Source organism: Poecilia latipinna, unplaced genomic scaffold, assembly GCF_001443285.1.
Source record: "Poecilia latipinna isolate Pla-1442-1.1 unplaced genomic scaffold, P_latipinna-1.0 Scaffold300, whole genome shotgun sequence".
Lineage (NCBI taxonomy): Eukaryota > Metazoa > Chordata > Actinopteri > Cyprinodontiformes > Poeciliidae > Poecilia > Poecilia latipinna.
In genome coordinates, this window is record NW_015112916.1 from 419225 (window position 1) to 441124 (window position 21900).

The following is a 21900-nucleotide window of genomic DNA, read 5'->3' on the forward strand; positions in this document are numbered from 1 at the left end:
GTGTAGATCACTTAGCAACCTTGTCCCTTTAAAAATCCTTTCAAATTAAAAGCATCAGTCAAAAGATAACAAATAAATTTTGGTTAAATGAGGAAACAACATCATAATATATATATATATATATATATATATATATACACATATATATAAAGTCATTTACATATAGTTAAATCACTTCAACTCATTTGGCTACAACTCTAGAAGTTTCTACACATTACAAAACATTTTATGTAAAAAGTCTGTTTTAAAGCAAACTACAAGTAAAACTTTCAGCCATTAAACAAGGAGCATTTTTAACAACACTTTAGCGTTTTGCCTGTCTCCCTGCATGAGGACATACGGCTTGGCACATTTTGTAGATGCGCCACCAGGTTTGTCCCAACCTGATGGAGAGAGAAGACAGAAAAATCAGGCCATTAGTGATGCATTTATTTAAACAGCAAACAATTTGAGCATGATTCAGAGATGAAGGTTGACTTACAGGCTGGATATCAATGAAACCATCTGAGCTTCCAGGTTGATGGGTCTGAAACTCTTCTCCCAAATGAGTAAGGTGGAGCAGGGAGGAGAACTGGCAGCAGCTGCAGGGCTACATCATCTTCTGGATCAAACATAAGCTTGTGTTAAAATGTTGCAGTAACTAAAAAGCATGAAAACATGTTAGAGAACATGAGGGAGCAGACTCATGTTCTTGGCCATGCAGAAGGTCTTCGTTGAGAACAAGGACTTTGGGTTTCGATCAATTCTCCTGAAGATCCTGGATGTAAAATTACAAAATCTATCAGAAAAGACAAAATCACAAATCAAACTTTAATGACTGAATTAAATCTTATAGCTGTCTCAACTGCAAATAACTTGTAATTAGCCAGCAATTTCAAATGTTCAGAGTAATTTTATGTTCCTAAAAATAAATATAGCACTTAATAAAATAAAATGACACATATAAGTAAAACTTATCGCGTACACATATAAAAAAACAAAACATGTCTCTGAAATGATAACTCCCTCCAGGAAAACTGAGAGGGCACTTGTTTAGTTTAGAGAGGTCTCTGTTTGATGCAGCCAGTGTTTATGTCACGTAGTGGTGTTCTGTACCCCACCTCTGTGTCTTTGCCCCACACACTTAACACCGTCAAAGTTTAGAAGCTGCAGAACTCTCATAAAACAAGACTAAGCAGTCCTCTGGGAAAGGAAACTTTAAGAAGTGGCAGCATGTTTTTCTTTTTTTTAAAGCGCAGGCAGACAAGTTCTTTAAAGTTTTAAAAGCTGAAATGTGAACTGTTGCCGAGGTTGAGACTCTTCATCTCCTTTATGCCTTTGAATTGTCTGTGAAAGCAGCAAGTAGCGCAATGGATTAGACATTGTTTACCCATTTTTGTGCTTGCCGTTGGCCTTGAGCCCATGTCGTCAATCTCAGTGATGAGTCTGCGTACAAGCGGGTGTCTGATTGTCTGCCCACAAGAGGCTGTCTTGTCCATCAGAATTTGGATCATTTCGCGAAACAGAAATGACAAATTTACTTCCAGCAAACCTGCCTTGTAAAAAATAACCTCATCTAAAAACAGCCAAATGCTCATTTCTCTGTGTCAGAAAGAGTTTTGTGGTGTTCTATCACAAGCTTGGGTAAAGAGAGGAAGCGTCTCCGGGGTGTCATGGGTTGCGAGATCACTTTAAAAAGCTCAGACAGATCACAACAACCCTGAAGTTTATTCTACGCCAGAAATGTGGTTGTATGTGTTTTCCTACTTTTATTTATCCTAGGTTGTTTTTTTTTCTTGATGTCCATTTTGAGTCATTTTTTAAAAACTTTTAATTTTCAAAATTCAATGTTTTTCCCCTCCAATTTCCCATTGCACCATATGCACCACTCACATGGTGCAATGAATCTTTCTTTCATTGCACTATATTTTTCTTTTCCATTTCTGACCACTCAGAAAAATGTGCTTTAGTTTCTTATGCGTAGCTCTTCCAGCAATCATTGCCATCATATCGCATTATGGTTTATAATTTTGTTTTGTATACATCTACAGTAGTTTAGTACATGCACTGTCAAATACACACATGTCCCACACATAAAATGTAATCATAGTGCTTAATGGATAATAATGAGACAAGGAAAACTGGTTGGATAATATATTTAAATGACTCTGCCAGTACACTTGTCTGGTTGGCTTTCGCCATCATCACATAACACCCATATCCTGATTAGTGTTTTTAATAGAACTGAAATTTTCTCAAATACTCAGCTGGACTGAGAGGGAAAAAAAAAAAAAAAACATCAAAATTGTCTCCTAAATAGACCAAAGGCTTTGTTGTCAACTCGTCAGGTCTTGAGTTGTTACTAAAATACATCACAGTGCTTTTAACATTTTAACACCACTGTCAGCAAACAATATGCTGAGGAAATATATTTTTAGACTATCATGGGGGAATTAGGATATTAACAAAGTGCTCCTTGATGCCTTTGAATGCAACCTACATTTTTCAGTTTATATTTAGGATCTTCATAGGAACAAACATTCAACTTGACAATCTGACAGATTTAAAATGACACTTAAAAAGCTTATTGATAACAGACTCCAGTTTTTTTTTGTTTTTTTTTGTGCTGATGCCAGTGATGAAGAGTGTAGACGTTTTCGAATGACTTACTTTTTTCTGTGACATTTTGCTAAATAAAAAAGCAGATTATTAACAGTTAGAAAAACTTAATATTTTAAAACATTGGAGTTTTTATAGTTCCTTACAAATTAATCAAACATCAGTATATTTCATTAATATTTTTATTTGATAGGCCAACAAAAAGCTTTACAAATTTGTGAAGTGGTAGAAAAATGATATGTGCATTTTATTTTATTTTTTTCAAACTAAATTCTGAAAAGCAGTGTGTGGATTTGGACATGAAATCAGTTGTACACCACACTTTTAAGTTTCTTATTTGTAACAGTTTTCACAAGCATGCACATGTGAAGTGATAAGGTTGTGATAAGGTTGTTACCGCATTTGAAGGAGCAACTTTTAAACTTTAATACCAATGATAAGATCTTAATGCAAACAAATGTCAGATGTTCGTTTAATAAGAGCAACAAAAGTAAGCCAGCATCTAATTGGCCCCTATTTTATTAAATTTTTTCTCTCTCTTTTTTCTCTCAATTCCTGCACTGAATGCAATTCAGCCTTTCTGTCCTCACCCTGCACCCATCTAGCTATTTCACTGAAGAATCCCACAGTGAGTGGGATTAATGCAGTCCCAAATTCCAAACCTTTGATAGAGCAGCACAGTTCGACGCAGCTCAGCTGCCTTGTAATCCCACATATCAGGTCCGACATGTAATGATATTAATGGTTTCACACACGCAATGTGAATCACATTTGAGAGCAATACCTTTCTTTGCTTTATAGTTCATTCTCTACCGTATTGGTTTCTCTGAGCCTGTCATAAGCCCAGAACCTGACCCAAAAGGCTGCACTTATGTGATTATTTTTCTCCAAATCCATTTGATTCTATTTATGTTGTACAAAAGCAGCAGAAAGAAAAAAAACAACAACAATGATACATTCAAAGAAACAGGAAGAATATAGGAAGAGAAAGTCACTTTAAAACTTAACGGTCATAGCTTAATTAATCTATGTGGTTATAAAAATTAAAATGTTATGACTTTAAAAAAAATTATTTACCCTTTCCACTGAATTAAAAAATACATTTGAAAAGAAGTAATCATTCTTATTTCTGTATATTTATTGAAAGAATAAACACTGAAAATCTAACAGTTTACTAAAGCTTGTAGGGAAGGATCACATGTACTTATTAATGCATCAATGTCTACCTTGAATCAATAGATAAAGTAAATAGAAAAAAAAACTGGCCTAACAATCCAACAAACAAGAAGAAACTAACACCACAATAAATAACTGTAAACTATATAATATTTGACTGAGGCCTGTAATAGAGCGAAAGTTTTTTCCTTTAGAGGTAAAACGTCAAACATGTGTTCAAAGAGCCAGTTTGTTATTATTTGTGATCATCTTTAAGGGCCTTACATAAGGTTTATGCCTTTTGTTTAATGCAAGAAGGGAGGTTAAAGTTAAAAGAGAAGAAAGCAAAATTAAAGTTGTTCATGCAAGAAGCAACCAGAGACCCAATGAGTCCAACCAGGACATGACACAGCCCTGTTTTATCCAATACATGGCACCGATGTCTGCTCATCAAACTATCAAAGACGGATCTGTGGATGTCAGTCTGTGTCCTTTGCTCTCTTGAACATTGTATGTTTTTATGTTTATTGTGATATGTATTCTACCATTTTCTGGTCGCTTTCGCTAAAGAGGAACTCCTAAGCACTAGATGATCCTCTCTTGGCATTTTCTTCTTCATTTTTCACTGACCTCAACTCTACTGAGGTCTTTGTTGTGCCACTGCTATTTGCAATGATGGAGGTGAGGGAAATAGGCAAGAGCCCTTTTGAGGTTTCTGCAACCCCAACTCAACCCATCCCTCCCCCTCATTCCAACCTCCCTAATGTCTGTTGTTCGGGTAACGAAATCGTCAAAGTGCTACTTTTTATTTCTAAAAACATCTTCTGTCTTCCATCTTCCATTCCTCTGTTTTATTGGAAAATTAGTTTGGAAAGCACATACTGGACTATGCAGTATAGATGCTGGGCTTCAATCTTTTTGAAGTGGATTGTTGCACGAAGCTTTCGTGAACCTCTTACAAAAGATGTGTAGCCCTTGCCTAGAGTAAGTTTTTTTGCACACCCTGACCTTTTATTCACTGAGGAAGTTGTCCTTGTTTAATGTGGCATGTGTTTATATCCCACCATCAGATGCAGAAAGCCAGCTTGCTTAGCTGAGAACAGACGTGGAAGAAAAACACCCAGCCTTTCTCATTTTTATCCTTGAGTATTTTAACATGACAAACCTTTTCAATGAGCTTCCAAAATGTATACAACATATTGTGTGTTACACAAGGGATAAACACACACTGCACCACTGTTGTGCAGCTTAAAGATATACATATTGTGCTATCACAACGTCTGCTTCGGGACTTTCTGATCACTAACTGTTTTATCTTATTTCAACTTAAAGCAATAAATGAAAAAAAATATCTAAGCCTCTGGTTGGGGCTGTTAGAAAGTGAACTGAACAGTCAAAGCAGATGTTACAAGTCTGCATAGACTGGAGCAGTTTTGACGCTTCAGCAGCAGAATTAAGTGAACATGCTGAAACTGTGACTTCATCGGTTTTTGAGAAGACACGCATGTGCAGACCAAGACTTTTTACACATTTAACAGCAATGAACTACCTTAAATGTGTTGCACAAAGAAGCTTGTGCAACACACCTTCCTTAGATGGTGTGTTGCACAAGTAAGCTTGTGCAACATAGCTTCTTTAGACGTGACATAAACACATCTAAGGAAGCTGTGTTGCACAAAGAAAGTGGCTTACAGCAGTGGGGAATGGACCTAGAATAAGCAGGCCAGGAACAAACTGACCAAGAAGATCAGTTTGGTGTAGAATGTTTGTTTCCATTTCTTTACCATAACTAAATAAGAAATAGATGAGTTGGGCATGAGTAGATTTTAGCGTGATTAATAATAAACTTAATCCTTAATTAAATCTCTTCTCTCTTAGGATTAGCTGTACTGTTGATTAATCTTAGTGTCAATTCTTAAGATTACTTGATGCATTTATGAGATTTGTTTTTTAACTTTTAACTAATTTTTGCTGTAACTAATTTGAATAGTCAAAACCACCATTTCTTCATTTATTTAGTTAGTTTTGAAGTGTTTGTTGATCTGAAAAGCAGGTTTAGAATACATTTCTCCTACTTGTTGATGTGTGTGATAATAAATCATTAAATATGAAAACACAATGAGCACAGGAATCATTCATTGATGTACAAGTAACATATTTTTTTCATGCACTATGGATATTCAAAGAATAATCAAAACCTGTAGGTTTATTTGGTGACATTAACTACTTGCAACCTCAATTCGGTTGTGTGTGTTCTGAATAAATCATCTAAAAATTGCATCCTCAATTAAGTGAAATTGAAAATAAAGGTTGCAAGTTTGCCATTATTTGGTTTAGAATGAGTCACACCTGCTCTACGTGAAAACGTATGAATTTATCAATAAGACTCACATAAGTTTCTAATAAGTAGTCCTGTCAGCACCTTAACTTCATGTCTTGTTTGTTGCATTCCTATCTGTCCTCTATCTGCAGTCTGTCCATCATTCCACTCCAACAGATTCACTACAAGCATCATCTTGATGTGTTGCCACAACAACAGGTGCCACCCATCTTTTGCAACATGCATGACTCACTGGGATTTCTTCCTGAACACTTGTTTTTCCTGTGACAGTCCCTTATCCTTTCATCTTGTGTAAGTGGATTTGTGTGTAGGGTTTATGTAATGCATGATAGGAGATACAGTGGAAATGTCTGTTATGTTTTGCATTGTATGGTGTAATGTTTCCAGGTTTTTCGTACTTTCCTGCAAAATCTTAAAAAAAGGTTTAACTGTAAGCACATAGATGACTTGAAAGAGTTGCCTATGTGTAACACCTTAAGATTTTTTCTTTCTCTAAATTCTTTCTTGGTAAATTTTAGAGAATCTTGAAGGTAAGAATGCAAAGATTTGAAACATGCAATTTTAAGCCAAACATGTAAATGCACATACACTGAATGAAGACAACTGTATCTCAACTTGATTAACATACTAGATGTGATTGCTTGTTCTTTATTTATTTATTCATTTTTTTTATATCTAGTCATTTTGAACCATTCACTTTTTATTATTCACTCTTAGGTGTATATATTTTACAAACTTTGAATTTATCACCTAAGATGGAGTAGCTTTTAACAAATAAGCAATTTCACCTTGGGGAACAATAAAGTCTATTCTATTCTATTCTATTCTATTCTATTCTATTCTATTCTATTCTATTCTATTCTATTCTGTTATTAAGTCAGACTAGAGTTGCCCAGCTATAGGTAAGTTAGGATACTTAAAGTTATTTTCAGCTGCTAAATGCTAGAATTTTTAAAACTTTCTTTGAAGTCAGAAATTTACATAATGTTTCCTTGGTATTTATTATCCGTTCTTACTGGCCAGAGCTATGTCCCTCCCAGGCAGTCTTCAGGTTTGATCTATTTGCCTCTACACTCAAAAGCACAGACTTTGTTTTCCTTCAGCCATTTTGTACCTGGAATTAGTGACTAACATATTTAGGATCATTCATTTTGAATGCAGAAGTTCTAACTTTATGGCGGATGTTTCAAGATCTTACTTTAATATTTCTGGAGCGATACATCCCAACATGAAGATGCCATCCCAGCACTTTAAAGTTAGTATGGTATTCTCAGGGTTGCACATTTCCCCAGGTTTACTTCAAGTATGCCAAAAGTCAAATCAATTTTAGTTTTATCAGATCATAGGACATGTCTCCAGAAATTAAGGTCTTTCCCAAATTAAAACCTTGCATTTTGTGTTGCACCTGAGGTAATGTCTTCTTTCTCACTGACTGGTTTTTCAGCCCATATTGGAATCTAATTAACTCTGAATTTCTTACATGTCCTTTACAAATATGGTGGTGATATATTCCTGAACATAACCAAGGGCAGGCTTCCAGAAGGTTTTGAAAGGGGTGACCACATGATGACCTCTGATAATCTGATGTTGATGGCTCATCCAAAATTGCAAACCAAAACTGAACTTTGTGAGTTTTGGGATAGGGTTTGTTTAAAAATGTCAATCTTTGCAAAAAAATAAAAAATAAAAAATAAAAGAAAGAAAGGGAGAAAGAAAGAAAGAAAGATAACTTAAAAATAAGAAAATGTAAAAAAAAAATAGTTGAAGCACCATTCACTTCCATTTTAAACTCACTATCGTAAATAATATTCACCATATGTGATTGTTTGGTGTAGAAACAAAATTGTAGAGGTTTCTTCATCCCCCTTGCGGCGCCACTGGACATAAAATGGACTCAGGAGTTCTTAATGACAAACTAATTGCTTTTATTTGTTTCAGTGCTACAAAGCTTGTTGCGTGAAGATGGAAGCCCCTTGTGCCTCATGATCAAATGCGTTGAATCAGCACAAGACATGTTCTGCTTGACAATACAACAATGGTTGTCGTCGCATGTGGGGGGCTACATAGCTACAACACTGAAGAAATATGCTTGTACATTGAAAAGGTAGGTCTCAGCCTTGTTGTCTGCTTTTTTTAAATACACAATCCTCCTTAAACATTCTGTCCCTGAATAAAAAGTCTGTGAGTTTTTTTCTTTTATTATCTTTTTTTCTGCTCTGCACAGTTTGTTAACATTTCTCTTGCTTCTGCACCTAATTTTATAGAAGAAAAATCACATTTTTGCGCTCATGGTCTGTGGAATTTGCACTTTATGATCTTCTTGAATGCACTTTGAAAGTCTTTGTTAAAATAGGCGTATATTATGGGGTTAAGGAGGGAGTTTGAGTAGCCCAGCCAGTTGATAACGGCACCCAGCCAGTCGGGCATGTAGCAGCTCTCCGCGCAGAAAGGCAGAACTAGCGCCACAATGAAAAACGGCAGCCAGCACACAATGAATGTTCCCATGATGATCCCCAGCGTCTTCACCGTTTTGCGTTCCCTGGAAAGCGCAAGCTTTCTCTTTGCTCCCGAGTTCCTCTCGTTCATGTTCTCATAACCATGAGAGGAGGACTGAGGGGTGTTAGGCAGAGGCAGGTGCGTCTTGGAGTTGCTGATGACTTCTATAATCTCCAGCGACTCGCCCTCCTCTCCGTGCTTCACAGCGCCGTTTACGCACGGGGAACTGGATTTGGACTCGTCGCAGCGCCTCCAGCCTTTTCCGCGCGTCTCTCCATTGCTTTTCTTGTGGAAGATTGCCGGAGACACGGCCAAACACTTGTCCGAAACTTTCGCCGTCTCGGTTTTCTTCACCGTTTTTCGAATCCGAAACCGAGCGGCCCTGAATATTCTGCCGTACAAGACTAGCATGAGGATGAGGGGGATGTAAAAAGCCCCGAAGGTGGAGTAGATGGTGTAGCCTGGATCCTGGCTGATCATGCATGCGTCTGGGTTCGCCCTGTCCTCGGCGCTCCTCCATCCTAACATGGGTGGGATGGATATGGAGAATCCGATCAGCCAAGTTGCGGAAATCAGGAGCGCAGCTCGCTTTGGTGTTCGTTTATTTACATAATCAATGGGGTCTGTTATGGCCCAATACCTGTCCAAGGCGATTGCGCACAGATGCAGAATGGAGGATGTGCAGCACAACACATCCAGGGAGATGAATAAGTCACAGATCTCCTGCCCCAAAGTCCACTTATTTAGAACCTGGTAGAGGGCTGCCATAGGTAAAACCAACACCGACACCATCAGGTCTGTAACGGCCAAAGATCCAATCAGATAGTTTGCCACATTTTGGAGAGATCTCTCCAGGGCGATGGCTGCCACAACGCACGCGTTGCCAAATATGGAGCAGAGGATGAGGGCCCCCAGGAGCAGAGAGGTGATTATCTGGTAAGCAAGCACCAGATCGGGTTGAAGCCTAGACTCCGTGGCGTTGTTTCCCCCGATCCAGTCGGCGACCACGTCCATCCCTTCGGGGTAACCGCCGGTGGCATTGCTGGCGTTGCTGCTCGTTAGAAAATCCATGTCGTCGAACTCAGAGCGCAACTTTTCTACTGCAGCTGGCGATGTGTAAGCGTAAAAAAAATAAAATAATAATAATAATAATAAAAAAAACAAAAAACAGAAGGCAGTCAGCTGCTTACACTGCTGCAGCTGCTGCTGCCGTGTGTTTTATGGTGTCCATCGGAGTTCCTGCTGTCGCTCTCAGGACGCATGACGCGGTGTTTGTGGGTATGCATGAGCGTGTGCATGCGTGCGCGCGTGTTTATGTGTTTGTGTATGTTGGGGTCAGCCCGGGTGTGTGTGTGTGTGTGTCTGTGTGCATGTGTGTGTGTGTGTGTGTGTGCGAGTGAACAGCCAGGTGTGCACTGGTGCTGCGAATAATATGAGCTTGGTGAGTCCGTGAATTCATTTATACCAACTGCTCTACGTACGTCAGACCGGGAGGAGTTCACCCTGGAGTTTTCTGCTGCTGCGCTTCCCAAATGCTTCACTTTTCGCTACTGACAGGAGAAGGACACGCTGTCGTTTCCTTAGGTTTTATTTTAACCGTTATTATTATTATTATTATTATTATTATTATTATTATTATTATTATTATTATTATTATTATTATTATTATTATTAACAGAACTAGCACTTAAAAACTCACTTGCTTGTGAACTACAATCAACCTTATCCGGAAGTATCTTATTTTTGCTATAATCTATTATTTAATTAAACTGAAACAGATGTTTCTGTTTGTGTTTTTTTTTTCTGTCAAAATGCTTCCAAAGGACAAGAAGTGCAAATTCAACGTGCGCAGACAGTGGAAATTGTAGTTCAGGACCAAGAACAGCTCCTTCTACAGGCCAGACAGGAACGATGCTGCCATCTGCTGTTCACTTTTTATCTTGCACCGACTGTTCTTCGGACATTTTCATTTTGGGGGGAATGGTTGGGCTCTCGATGGAGAGGATAGGCTGCTTCTTTTTTTTTATTATTTATTTATTAATTTAGTCGGAATGTTTTTGCTGTTTCTGCGAGCTGAATTTTATGTTCAGAGTGATTTTTACTTCCAAAATAAACCCACAGAACATTAGATTTGTTTCTGCTGTCTGTGTAAGACGTTCCTGCAGTGTCCAGTAATTAAACCATGTCTTCATGTAAATTAAGATAAAGTCATTTAAATTTTTTTCTGTGTTTTATCGAGATTGTGTGTGACAGATCAACACAAAGTAGTGAATAACTGTAAAGTGGGACAAAACGGAAACATGGAATAGGAGCAAAATACATCATGAAGACCATTTCACAGGTCACGGAAATAATACTGGAGAAATTAAAATAGGATTTGTTTGTAGCACAGTAAGTCAAAATGAATTATCCCAATTAGGAAACTGACACTTCAGCCTGAACACATGATCCCTTTTGGATGTAGTGGTGGCAGCATCATGGTAAGAAGAAGCTTTCCGACAATAAGGTTGGATGGAAGTAAAAAGAAGTCAAGCCATGGAGAAAAAAGATGCAGAATACTTAATACTGAGGGAGATGTTCACCATAAAGCAGGGCATATATTCTAAAAATACAGCCAGAGCTAGAATGAATTGATTTGTTTCAAAGTTCTTTCCAGCGCTACAATATCTCAGTCACAGTCAAACTACTACAATGCAAAAAACAATGTCACTAAAGCTGGTTTTGAAAAGAATTGATTCAAAGTTCTGAATACATATACATGCCACTCATAAGAGATTATTTGTAAAAATTGTAAAACCGATTTTCCGTCCAGTCATCTATCACGAGCTACTTTTTGATGGTCTATGACATACAATAATAATACTTGTACTAATAATAATGATGTTACTTTGAAATAAATAATATAATATAAAATAAATAAATTCCATGGTTGTGAATACTTTAGCAAGTCACTATCAAATAGTGAGTGAAAAGCTGATGCAGTGCTATTTACCATTAGACAAAATATGCCTCTGGCTTTTTCACCTCATTTTTGTCAGTCCTGTTGGTCCATAATGGTGAGTTTTCTATAGGTTGAACAGCACTATAGTGAGGCTGCGAACAGAGCAACTATTGTAATGGGGCTCAGCATGAGGACTTTGTCTTTGTCAACAGTGTGGAATGCCCCAGGGGGCTCGGTGGGGTAGGACAGCCCAGACCAGAGAGCTGCACCGCTCATCTGCCCCGAGCTGGAACACTCTCTGTTTCTCTTAAATAAAATGCTTGAAAGTACGTGTAGAAGAAATGGGAAGCAGTAGGAAGAGTAAGTGATGTGTGAGAGAGGGTAAAAGCTGCTTAGTTGGTTGAAGTTCCATCCAATGTGATCTGCTCAATACGGACGGGTTTTAAAGTCCACGATGAGCTCCCGTATGGGAGTGTCCGTCACTGGTGGTGCTAGCAGAAACAGAGGAAATGAGAGTGAAGATCCGAGTGAAGGAAACGGCAGCAACGAGGGTCACAATCAACGGATGAGGCCGACGACATCTTGGCTGAGTGATGCAAATCAAGCTGGACAGCATCTGGCAAAACCTGCCCTGTCCGGAAGAAAGGCACGCAGAAAGACCTGTCCTGAAGACAAACAAGGAAGAAGAGGGGACAGAAACCAAGAAAGGGATGAGGAGAGACGCTTCAGAGGTAAGGACAGAGGTCAAGAACTGTCTAGAAGGATGGAAACAGCATGTGCAGATCAAGTCCAAGATGAACCAAGGAGAGGAACCTCTGAATGCTTTTCTAGTAGTAACTCTGAAATGCAGTTAAAACCCATTTTTGAAGCTGGGGATCCATCAGATCATTCAGAAAGACAACACAAAAGTTCTAGATCGCAAGCTATCAGCTTCACCCAAACTACAACTACCAATTTAAGATCTCAGTCTGGGCGGCCTGCTGTTCAAAGTCGATTTGCTCATCCGCCATCACAAGACCCTTTATCCAGAGATTTAGATCCATTCTGGGCAGAAGTGAGAACAGGGCGACCGTCGCAATACCATTCGACTCAGACGCAAATCTCAGAGTCAGAGGATGAAGAAGAGGAAGATGAGAACAAGGACGCCACTGAAGAAGAAGGCTGTGGCGTGATCGAAGTGACGGGTCGAGCCATGTACTCCACAGAGACACCATCTTGCATCCCTTCAGGAGAGAGGAGGATGAGTAAAAGAGAGAAGAACAGGATTGAAAGTCTGAGAAGGAGGCAGAGGAGGAGGGAGAGATGGAGACCAAGTCAGCAGCCGGAGAGCACACAGGTAAATCTCACTGTGGTTACAGCAATCATACCGCTTATATTAAATGTTCTCACTGTGAGTTCATACGTTTTATGCTCTAAAAATGAATTATTATTATTCAATTCAAATCAATTTCTTCTCTACTGCTATCCCTTTGATGTTACATTCACTCAACATAATTAATTTAGTACTTGTTCAACCTGAAAATAGGAGGTTACACAGAAGTTTGCATCAGTTTTCATGGGCCAGACACACTGACCAGTGAGGACATAGGAATGTCGCCAATGTTATGACTTCAAAATTGGAGGAATTGTTAAATTGCATATTATTGACAAAGCAAACTTTAACACATTATGCTGAAATCTTTATTAAGGCGTTCCAGATTGCTCTACAGAGCCAGTTGAATGTGTGTGCAAGCAGGATGAAAGCCTATGACCAAAACAAAGCAACATCCGCGTGGGCATTGTAGCACAAGGTAGAAATTTTAACTTCTGTGCTTCTCTCCTTTCCACAATGTTTATATTTAGGGATTCACATGAAACTGTCTGTGTCCGTGTGTGTGACTGTGTAAGTTCAATTCAGCCAGACTCCCAACACTTGACAGCTCTGTCTGCACCTAGCTCATTTCAATAGCCATTGTGTTTGTGTGGTTTAAAGTGGGGTTACGTCTGAATTAGCTGCATGATGAGGCTCGGGCAGAGAGCCCTTCAAACCTGGCCAGACAAAAGAACTGGTTCAGTTTTGATTGGTTGCTGCTGATCTGTAGTCACGCTGCCAGACTAAAATTATTCTAACTGTTGTTGCAGTGAAGGCTAACACGATTGGTGGAGTTGAGAAACTTGCAATACCAGTCACATAATTAATAGATCACATATAATGATATTGTTTCAGATGGTGTGGCACCTCAGGTGAGGATGATTTTAAAACAAGAGACTTAGAAGAGATTAATCTGGTATATTAGTGGCTGAATAACTTATATAAAAAATACATACTGTAGTTTGAGTATATCTATTGGGGTAAGAAGTTTTTTTTTTTTTTTTTGTACAAATATCAACATAGTCACATTTATTGGGATCCTTCCTTTTAATACTAATTTCCCAGCACATTTTTTTTAACTGACACTTCAGCTTTTCCTGTAACATTTCACAAGGTTGGAGCAATCAGAGAGAAGAATCTTTGATCCTTCTTCTAGACTGTCAAGTCATCTCTTTTGTTCTTATCCATGCAGCTCACTACAGGTGTTATATAGAATATAGGTTTAGGAAATCAGATTGTTTTGAAAGCAGCTTTTTCGTTTTTTTTGTTTGTTTTTTTTTTTTAATGAAAAGATATGTAATTAAAATGACCTGATTTAGAAAAACCTGTGAATTATTCCATGAACTTTCATGAGGCTGCTCAGGTTCTTTGCAAAAGAGACAGATCTACAGCATGACACATCCTTCACCACGTATTACAGTGAAAAACGTGGTGAAGTTGTCATGATGGCCTTTTCCATAAACTCTTCGTTTCATAGCTGACCCATGCAGTGTTTGTTGCCCAAAAAAGTCCACTTTAGGCTTTAGTTACTGATAAGAGAAGTGCAATGTTTTATTTCAAACATTCTGCCACGACTAAATACTAAATACTTGCAAGTGTCCACTACTTTATATTGTGTCACATAAATCCCAGTAAAATACATTGAAGTTTGTCTTTCTACCTTTTCTACCTGAACTGTGGGTTTTGCTATAGAGGAAGCATACCACTATCATATCCCTTAATTAATAATTTGATCTGATTCCTAAGTTTTATTTGTTCATGAATTTGTTTTATTAGTTGAGATAAATGTGATCAGATATCTGTTTTATTTGATTATGAACCAGCTGTGGCCAACAAAATGCTACGGTGTCATACATCCTGTGTTGTCAGGGAAGAACCTCAGTGTCAGTGATTACTTAAGAGCTGTGTATGCTCAGCGTCCTCTCCTCTCTCGGTGTTAATGACACACCTTGAGAGGCAGAGATGCTGCTACAAGGAAGTCCCTGGAGCTCCCCCTGGGTGAGAAAGCAGCAATTACTGTGGAAACACCCTTAGGCTTTCTTAACACTGAAGCTCAAGGCACATCTCCCATGGGTCTGCAACTGACACATCTTTGTGCAAGAGGTGGAGGCCGAGGTAAATCCCTTTACACGAGGTATAGCTGGGATTTGGAAATGATAGACTCAGTGTGGACTCAAGGGCAAAGACAGAACAACTGACAACTCAGTAGTTTAGGTTTGAATAATTTGACTGGGGAAAATATTTGGTGTGATGCAAGACACATGAACAAACACAGATGATGCAAGAAATCTTAATGCAAACCTGCACTTACAGTCCCTTAATTTTTTTATTTTTTTATTATTAAAACACTAAACACAATGTAGTTGTATATTGTAAATATTCAGCTTGTAGGTGAATTAATTCCGTAACAAAGTCTTGCAGCAATTACAGCTGCAAGTATTATGGGTTATGCCGCTATCAGCTTTGCAGATCTAGATATAGAAATGTTGTGACTCTTCCTCTTTGCAAAATAGATGAATCTCATTCAAAATGGACGGGGAGCATCTGTGAACATCATTTCAAAGTCCTGCCATAGATTCTCAATTGTATATTTGTCTGTGGTTTAACTTGGCCATTCTAACACATTGACATGCTTTTATTTTAACCATCGCCCTGCAGCTCTGGTTCTAAGTTTAATGTCATTGTCATTGGCACAATGTACAATGGGACTTTTCATGGCTTTCTTTCAACAACAGATTCCTCCTCGCAACTCTTTCGTTATTTCTGACCAGTCTGAAGTTTCCCTTGATTTTCAAGTTGTTTGAATACTATTACAAGGAATTGTATAAGTGATAAATTTACAGATTAATTTAAATTGTGTGGTTTATTCTGGAATTAGATATCATTCCAGCATTTTTTTTCTGTTTTCTATAAACCAAGTTCAAATAAAAGCCAGTATTTATATCAAATAATTCTCTCCCACAAATGTTTGTACTTTACAATAAGATGTAATAAAATGCAGATAAAGAGATAGTTCAGCTCCTTGAACTAACTCTTAAACACATGTCTACTCACACATATTATTATATGGCAAAGAAGATTAACACTCATCAAAAAGGGTGATAAAGAGAGAAAGACTTTCACAAGCGGTTGGCAAAATATGGTGAAATATTTATCACCAGTTGGTGCAATATTGTCTTGCAGAGGGAATGTCTTGTGTGTTTGGAATTACATATTTACTACAACTGTTTAAACTTTACCTTTAATAACATAAAGTTACCTAATTTTTAAAGTGCAATCAGTAATACTTTTATAACAAATTTATATCAGTAATGATTTCTTGGTTAATGTCAAGTTGTCATAACAAAGACATTTTGAATAATGTCAACTTTGTATTAAAAGTGTCATAATTTACCGAATGACACTTTATTTATGACACAGTCATAAATATTCATGAAGGCTTATTCATGTTCATGACAGGTGTTATGTCATGTTTATGACAGTGTCATGACAGTCTTATTCAACCCCCTTCAAATAAAGTGTTACCGAAACGGCTCTATATGGCAGAGTTGAAATATTTCAAACTTTGAATGATTTTCAAAAAAAAACAAAAAACTGAATTCCTTGTCTGGACCTGAAGATTAGAAGAATCTCAAAGAGATGCTTGAAGTATCAATGTCTGGGTTACTGTATGCCATGACCATGTTGCTTTAAATATGAGGCAAAAATAGTTCAGTCAAAAAAAAAAAAAAAAAAAACCTGCAGTAATTCATTATAAAATGTTGTAGAAATGTATATTTTCTGTTAACATTGGTATTTAATTTCCATGCATAAAAAGCAGGACACAACGTGAAAACTATATGCACTATATGCTCAATTCTGAAATACTTACACAGATTCACAATAGCAGCAAGTTTGCTTTCACACATAAAAAAGATGTTTGCGTACATATCATGGGATACTGACTTAATTATCAAGAAACATATATTTTTTTTACCGTCTCCTTTTATTTCAGAGTTCAACAGAGACCCCCACTACCACCAGCAGCTGCAGCAGCACTGAGGATGAAGAAACTCTGAGCATGAGGGACAAAGAAGGTTTCATATGTGCCGTGTGCTTGGATGTGTACTTCAGTCCTTACATGTGCCACCCATGCAACCACATCTTCTGCGAGCCCTGTCTGAGGACACTTGCAAAGAACAACCCCACCAACACCCCCTGCCCCCTCTGCAGAACCATCATCACTCATGTCTTCTTCCAAAAGGGTGAGTCAGTAGTAAAAAAACATCCATGTTTAAAGCAATAAGATTTGTAAGCATTATTTAATTTACCTGTGCATCAAAAGTAACGCGATCGAAATACGGCATTAAATATGTTGTGACTGAATTTTTAGTGGTTTGTTTGCTGTTAGTTATACAGATTAGTTCTCTGAGCTGCTGATTGTTCAGGGGGGCCCAGCTGCACATGTCCTGCAGGGAGCAGGGTGGACCTTTTGTTCAGCTCACGCCAGATGAGTCACAGAGGCCGAGAGGACAAAATCAAACACAATCCAAACACTTTCATTTGATCCACTCCAGATATAAGAAGTGGTGTTCCTGTTTGGTAGGAAAATAACCCCTGTGATAGAGTGAAAACAGATGAATCAGGATGTTTTTTTTGTACTATGCTGTAATATTTTAATACACATTAATTTCATGCTATTCATACTTATTATTTTGTCTAATAGACAAACTCAGAACAATACATAATTGTGAAGTGAAAGGAAAATGATCAAAAAAAACCGTTCATTGTTTTTTCATTTGTTTTTATTTTTTTTGGAAAATAAAAATCCGGAAAGTAAGACTTTATGCCCACTATCTTTGCTAATATACACTCTGAAGTTTTTGCCAATTTTTCTTTATGAATCTCTCCAATTCAAGTCACAATGATTTGTGAACTTATGGGTAGTTCACAAATCAACTAATAAGGTTTCTTTATAAGTTGTCTTTATTCCTGACCAATTGGTTATGTTCTTTAAACATAATGATGATTCAATACTTTTGCATGACACTACACAGTGAAATTCATGGGTTATTTACTCATTAAGTGACTTCTGAGGGTAATTTGATTTTGTTTAAGGATATAAGACTGATGTCTCCAACCCTAGTCCTCAATGTCTTTAAATGCAAGCCCGCTCTAACACACCTGAATCAAATGAATGGCTTGTTGCCAGGCCTTTGCCAAACTTAATGGCATGCTGAAAAAGAGGTAATTCAATAATTTGAATCAGCTGTGTTGGAGAATGAATGAATCTAAAACCTGCAGGACGTTAGAGCTTGATGACAACGACTCCTGTTATAAGGGTAAAAGGCTTTGAAAAGATATGCATGCTTCAATTTTATATTTTATTTGCTCTATGCTCTATCTTGTGCTGATCTATCACATAATATCACAATAAAATTAATTTGCATTTGTGATTTCAATGTATTTTCTGTGATTTATGTAAAGGTTAGGGGTACACACACTATTCCAAGGCACTGCGTGTATCCTGCTCGGCGACCAATGAAGTAGATGAAATTTCATGTGAACTAAATAAAGATTTCATCCTATATGATATGACTCTGACAAAAATATGAATAAGTAATGAACTTCATGATTCAGACTGGCCTACTTTTGGATATAAAGTATGAGCGGCATGGACAAGATGGCTGCTAGGACTGCAGAAACAAAAGCTCTTGTAAATAATAAGATGAGAAGGACTTGAGATTGTGTTGATTGTTTAAGTCAAGGTCACACTGAGGCCAGTGAGGCTAAAACTGTTTCTTTCCAACATGGCACACAAATCAGACTACAAAGAAATGAAGCTGTCTGTAAGATGATCACTTATTATATTATTATTGTGTGTGTGTGTTTTTTTTTTTTTTTTAGAGCTGAACCAAACAGCAAAAACATTCTTCCCCAAGGAATACCTTTCCAGAAAGCAAAACTTTCAGAGAGCACCTTGCTCAAAGTGGCCTCTCCCAAGCTGCAGGAAACTCTTCCGCATCTTTCGAGGCAAGCTTTTTTTTTCTCTCATTTGTTTAACTAACTTTTATTAATAATTTGGAAAATGCCAACAACTTTCACACATGGAATCAAATGTCGAAAACTTAACTGGCATAAATTATTACACAATACTTACTAAAGTAGGTGTATATTTTTACTGGATACAAAATTCAGTTATGTAAATCACGTTGCTAGTGTTTTACAATAAGCTTACATGAATTTTGTTTCATAAACAAGGTTTCCAAAGGCAGACAACCCCAAGTGTGAGACGCCAGTTCCCCCATGGAGGAGGATTCCCACTCGACACCATCGACTTCGAGGATGACTCTAGAGGCTGGCGTTTCGACATGGACATGGTCATAATCTACATCTACTCCGTCAACTGGGTTATTGGATTTTTTATATTCTGCTTCCTTTGCTATTTATTCTTTCCTTCCTTTTGACAATCTTGCCAACTGTGACGGAACGACACAGAAATGCAGCACGCTGAAGACTGAAGAGGAGAAAGTTATTATTTAAAGACGCATCAAATTTGTTTTGGAAGAAGGAAGACCTGAGCAATCAATTTTAGCGAGAAGCCAATGACTGAACTTCAAGTAGGTGCAAAAATAAGAACTTAAAAAGAGCAAATTGTGTAGATGAGACATTTTGAACTTAAATGTCCTGTATTCTGACTTCATCTGACCCACACACAGGGAAGCAAAGCAAAGTTAATAAATCATTCAGGCTGCAGTGTTTATTTTTGACCTGATTCAGTTATTGTTTAGACCAAATTGGTAGTTGTAGTTGTTCAAAACTAAACATTGATTTCAATTAGAAAATACTTTAAAAATGCAACATCAATATTTTGTCCATATGTAAAACCTAATAAAGGAAAGTTTTTTTGTTAATTACCAAAGTTTTTTTTTTGTTGTTCTTTTATTTTGGAGGCCTGAGGGATAGGAGAGAAAGTGCTATAACATATAGCACTGTCCGTATTAATTGGTGTAAGACGTTTTTATGTTTACCTTTTAACGTAGCAGCATATTTTCACAGTGCAAAATGAAGAAAAAATCTAACCTGAACACATATATTCAGTGAAGAAAAAATACAGTACATTAAGAAATTGTTGTTTTAACTAAATCAGAGTTGCCTTATGTATTATCACTCCTTCAGTTTCATAGAAAACAGAAATTATGCTTTTATTTTTCAAGTCGATCAAGAGTTCTTAAAACATTTAATTAGTAATCGATAATTCAGGATCCAAATGGAGTAAAAAATAAATTATTAAAACCTATCACTGCAGAACTGCAACAAAGATCTTGGGGTCATAAACTTTCAAATAACAACCATAAGACAGTTTCACCATGCCAACCAGTTGTTGGGACTGATGTCTGGGGAAAAAAAGTCCTATCATCATTAACATAAACATGCTGAGTTTGCTAAATGCAGCAGGAAATCTCATACGAATTTGCTGTGGTTTGATACAACCAAGATTTTAAAAAAGGAGAAAAGGAGTAAAAAGATGGAGAGACATCTAAAGCCAATGCTTTGGAAAGCGGGTTAGAAGACATGGGATTATAGACTACTTGAAATACAAAGACTTTTAAAATAAAAATAAAATGAATATTGTTCATAGGTTATTTTATTCGGATAGTTTTATGAAATATTTTTTTAGTAAATACCAAACTTTTTCACTTGATGTATAATCACTCTTCCTTCATGCACATTCTAGTCTCTCGCCCTATAAAAGCTGTGGGTTGAGCTGAAGAGGATGTATTAGGATGATCTACAGAGGTTGCATGAAGACCAGTAGTTAGAGATTCCTCCCTTTGTTAGTTCCAGACCATCAAAAATAACAGTTGTAAGGACTAAGTGCTGTTGTAAACTGGTTGTACTTAAATACAACAAATATATTCTAACGAGTTGGTATTTCATTTGGAAAATGTATTGTTTATTTATTCTATCAGTGTTGAGCTCTCACTGAAACCAGTTGAACATGATATAGATGCATGATACATTAACAGCAGGTATGCACATGAGTAGGGTTAAGGTTTTTTTGAGCTATTGATAAATGAAGAATTGCATCAAATGTATCTTTTAGGATGTAAAATTAGATATGTAAACTGGAAATCTTGACTGCTTAGAGGTTTAACTTTCTGGTTGTGTTTTGACTATGAATTCATGCATGTAATCTTTGCAGTAATACCAGACCTCTCAACGAGTTTAAATTAAAACATACTGTATTTAAAGAAGATCTATTTAGTATTTAAATGAATTAAGGAATTATGACCCATGACGTAAAGTTGCTTCATAATGACTTTATATGATGCATCATTAGAGTTAAAAGCTCTTCAGAGTCCTCATCTTTAATAAAACACTTAAAAGGTAGTAGCCTGTATGAGCAATATTTAAAACGAGCAGATGTCTATTAGTCAGTTAATAAATTATGTATATATATTTTTAATTTATCATATTAAAATGGCAAGGTGTCAGGCTGTTTTGGAGTATGGAGACAGACATCTTTGTGTATTTTTACTAATGCAAATACATTTATCTGTATGACTGCAGTTGCCTCATACTTGAGAAAGCATTGTACTCGTTGGCCTAATATATGATGTGTTTGCTCACCCGCTTCGGATGTTATCATCCCATAGAATGGCGATTATCAGTGGTTATCAGCCCCATTGAATGGCCTCAGTTGGTCCCTGATCTGCCTGCTATCAGGCCCAGTAGGATGTTATCAACCATTCGTATCGGTGATCACAGCCGGCTAATAGAACCTTTTTTTTTTTTTTTTTTTTACCTTTTTTTAAAAACCTTTATTTACAATTTATCTGCTAATTTGAACAAGATATTAAGAATTTGCTAAAAATACAAAAGCCAAACGTATCCGTCATAAGATTTTAATTTGGTATTTAAAAACAACTCACTAAAATCTAAAACCGGAGATTTTTTTTTTGTTTTTTTTTGTTAGCTTTTTTAAAACCTATAATTTCAATCTGCCTTCTATTTCTTTGGATTTTTTTTCCAATA

The 21900-nt window shown here is 37.0% G+C and overlaps 2 protein-coding genes across 2 annotated transcripts; one reads left to right on the plus strand and one right to left on the minus strand.

Annotated features, from left to right (window-relative positions):
- Positions 1–8228: 8228 nt before the first annotated feature.
- Positions 8229–10019, minus strand: htr1aa (5-hydroxytryptamine (serotonin) receptor 1A a). The gene is made up of 2 exons (XM_015034488.1): positions 9756–10019; positions 8229–9721 (listed from the first exon to the last, which is right to left on the minus strand). The coding sequence occupies exon 2, from the start codon at positions 9659–9661 to the stop codon at positions 8381–8383; it is 1281 nt and encodes a 426-aa protein (XP_014889974.1). The 5' UTR covers positions 9662–9721; positions 9756–10019; the 3' UTR covers positions 8229–8380.
- Positions 10020–10809: 790 nt separating this feature from the next.
- Positions 10810–19771, plus strand: rnf180a (ring finger protein 180a). The gene is made up of 4 exons (XM_015034487.1): positions 10810–12867; positions 16877–17126; positions 18769–18894; positions 19123–19771. The coding sequence occupies exons 1-4, from the start codon at positions 11986–11988 to the stop codon at positions 19326–19328; spliced, it is 1464 nt and encodes a 487-aa protein (XP_014889973.1). The 5' UTR covers positions 10810–11985; the 3' UTR covers positions 19329–19771.
- Positions 19772–21900: the final 2129 nt, after the last annotated feature.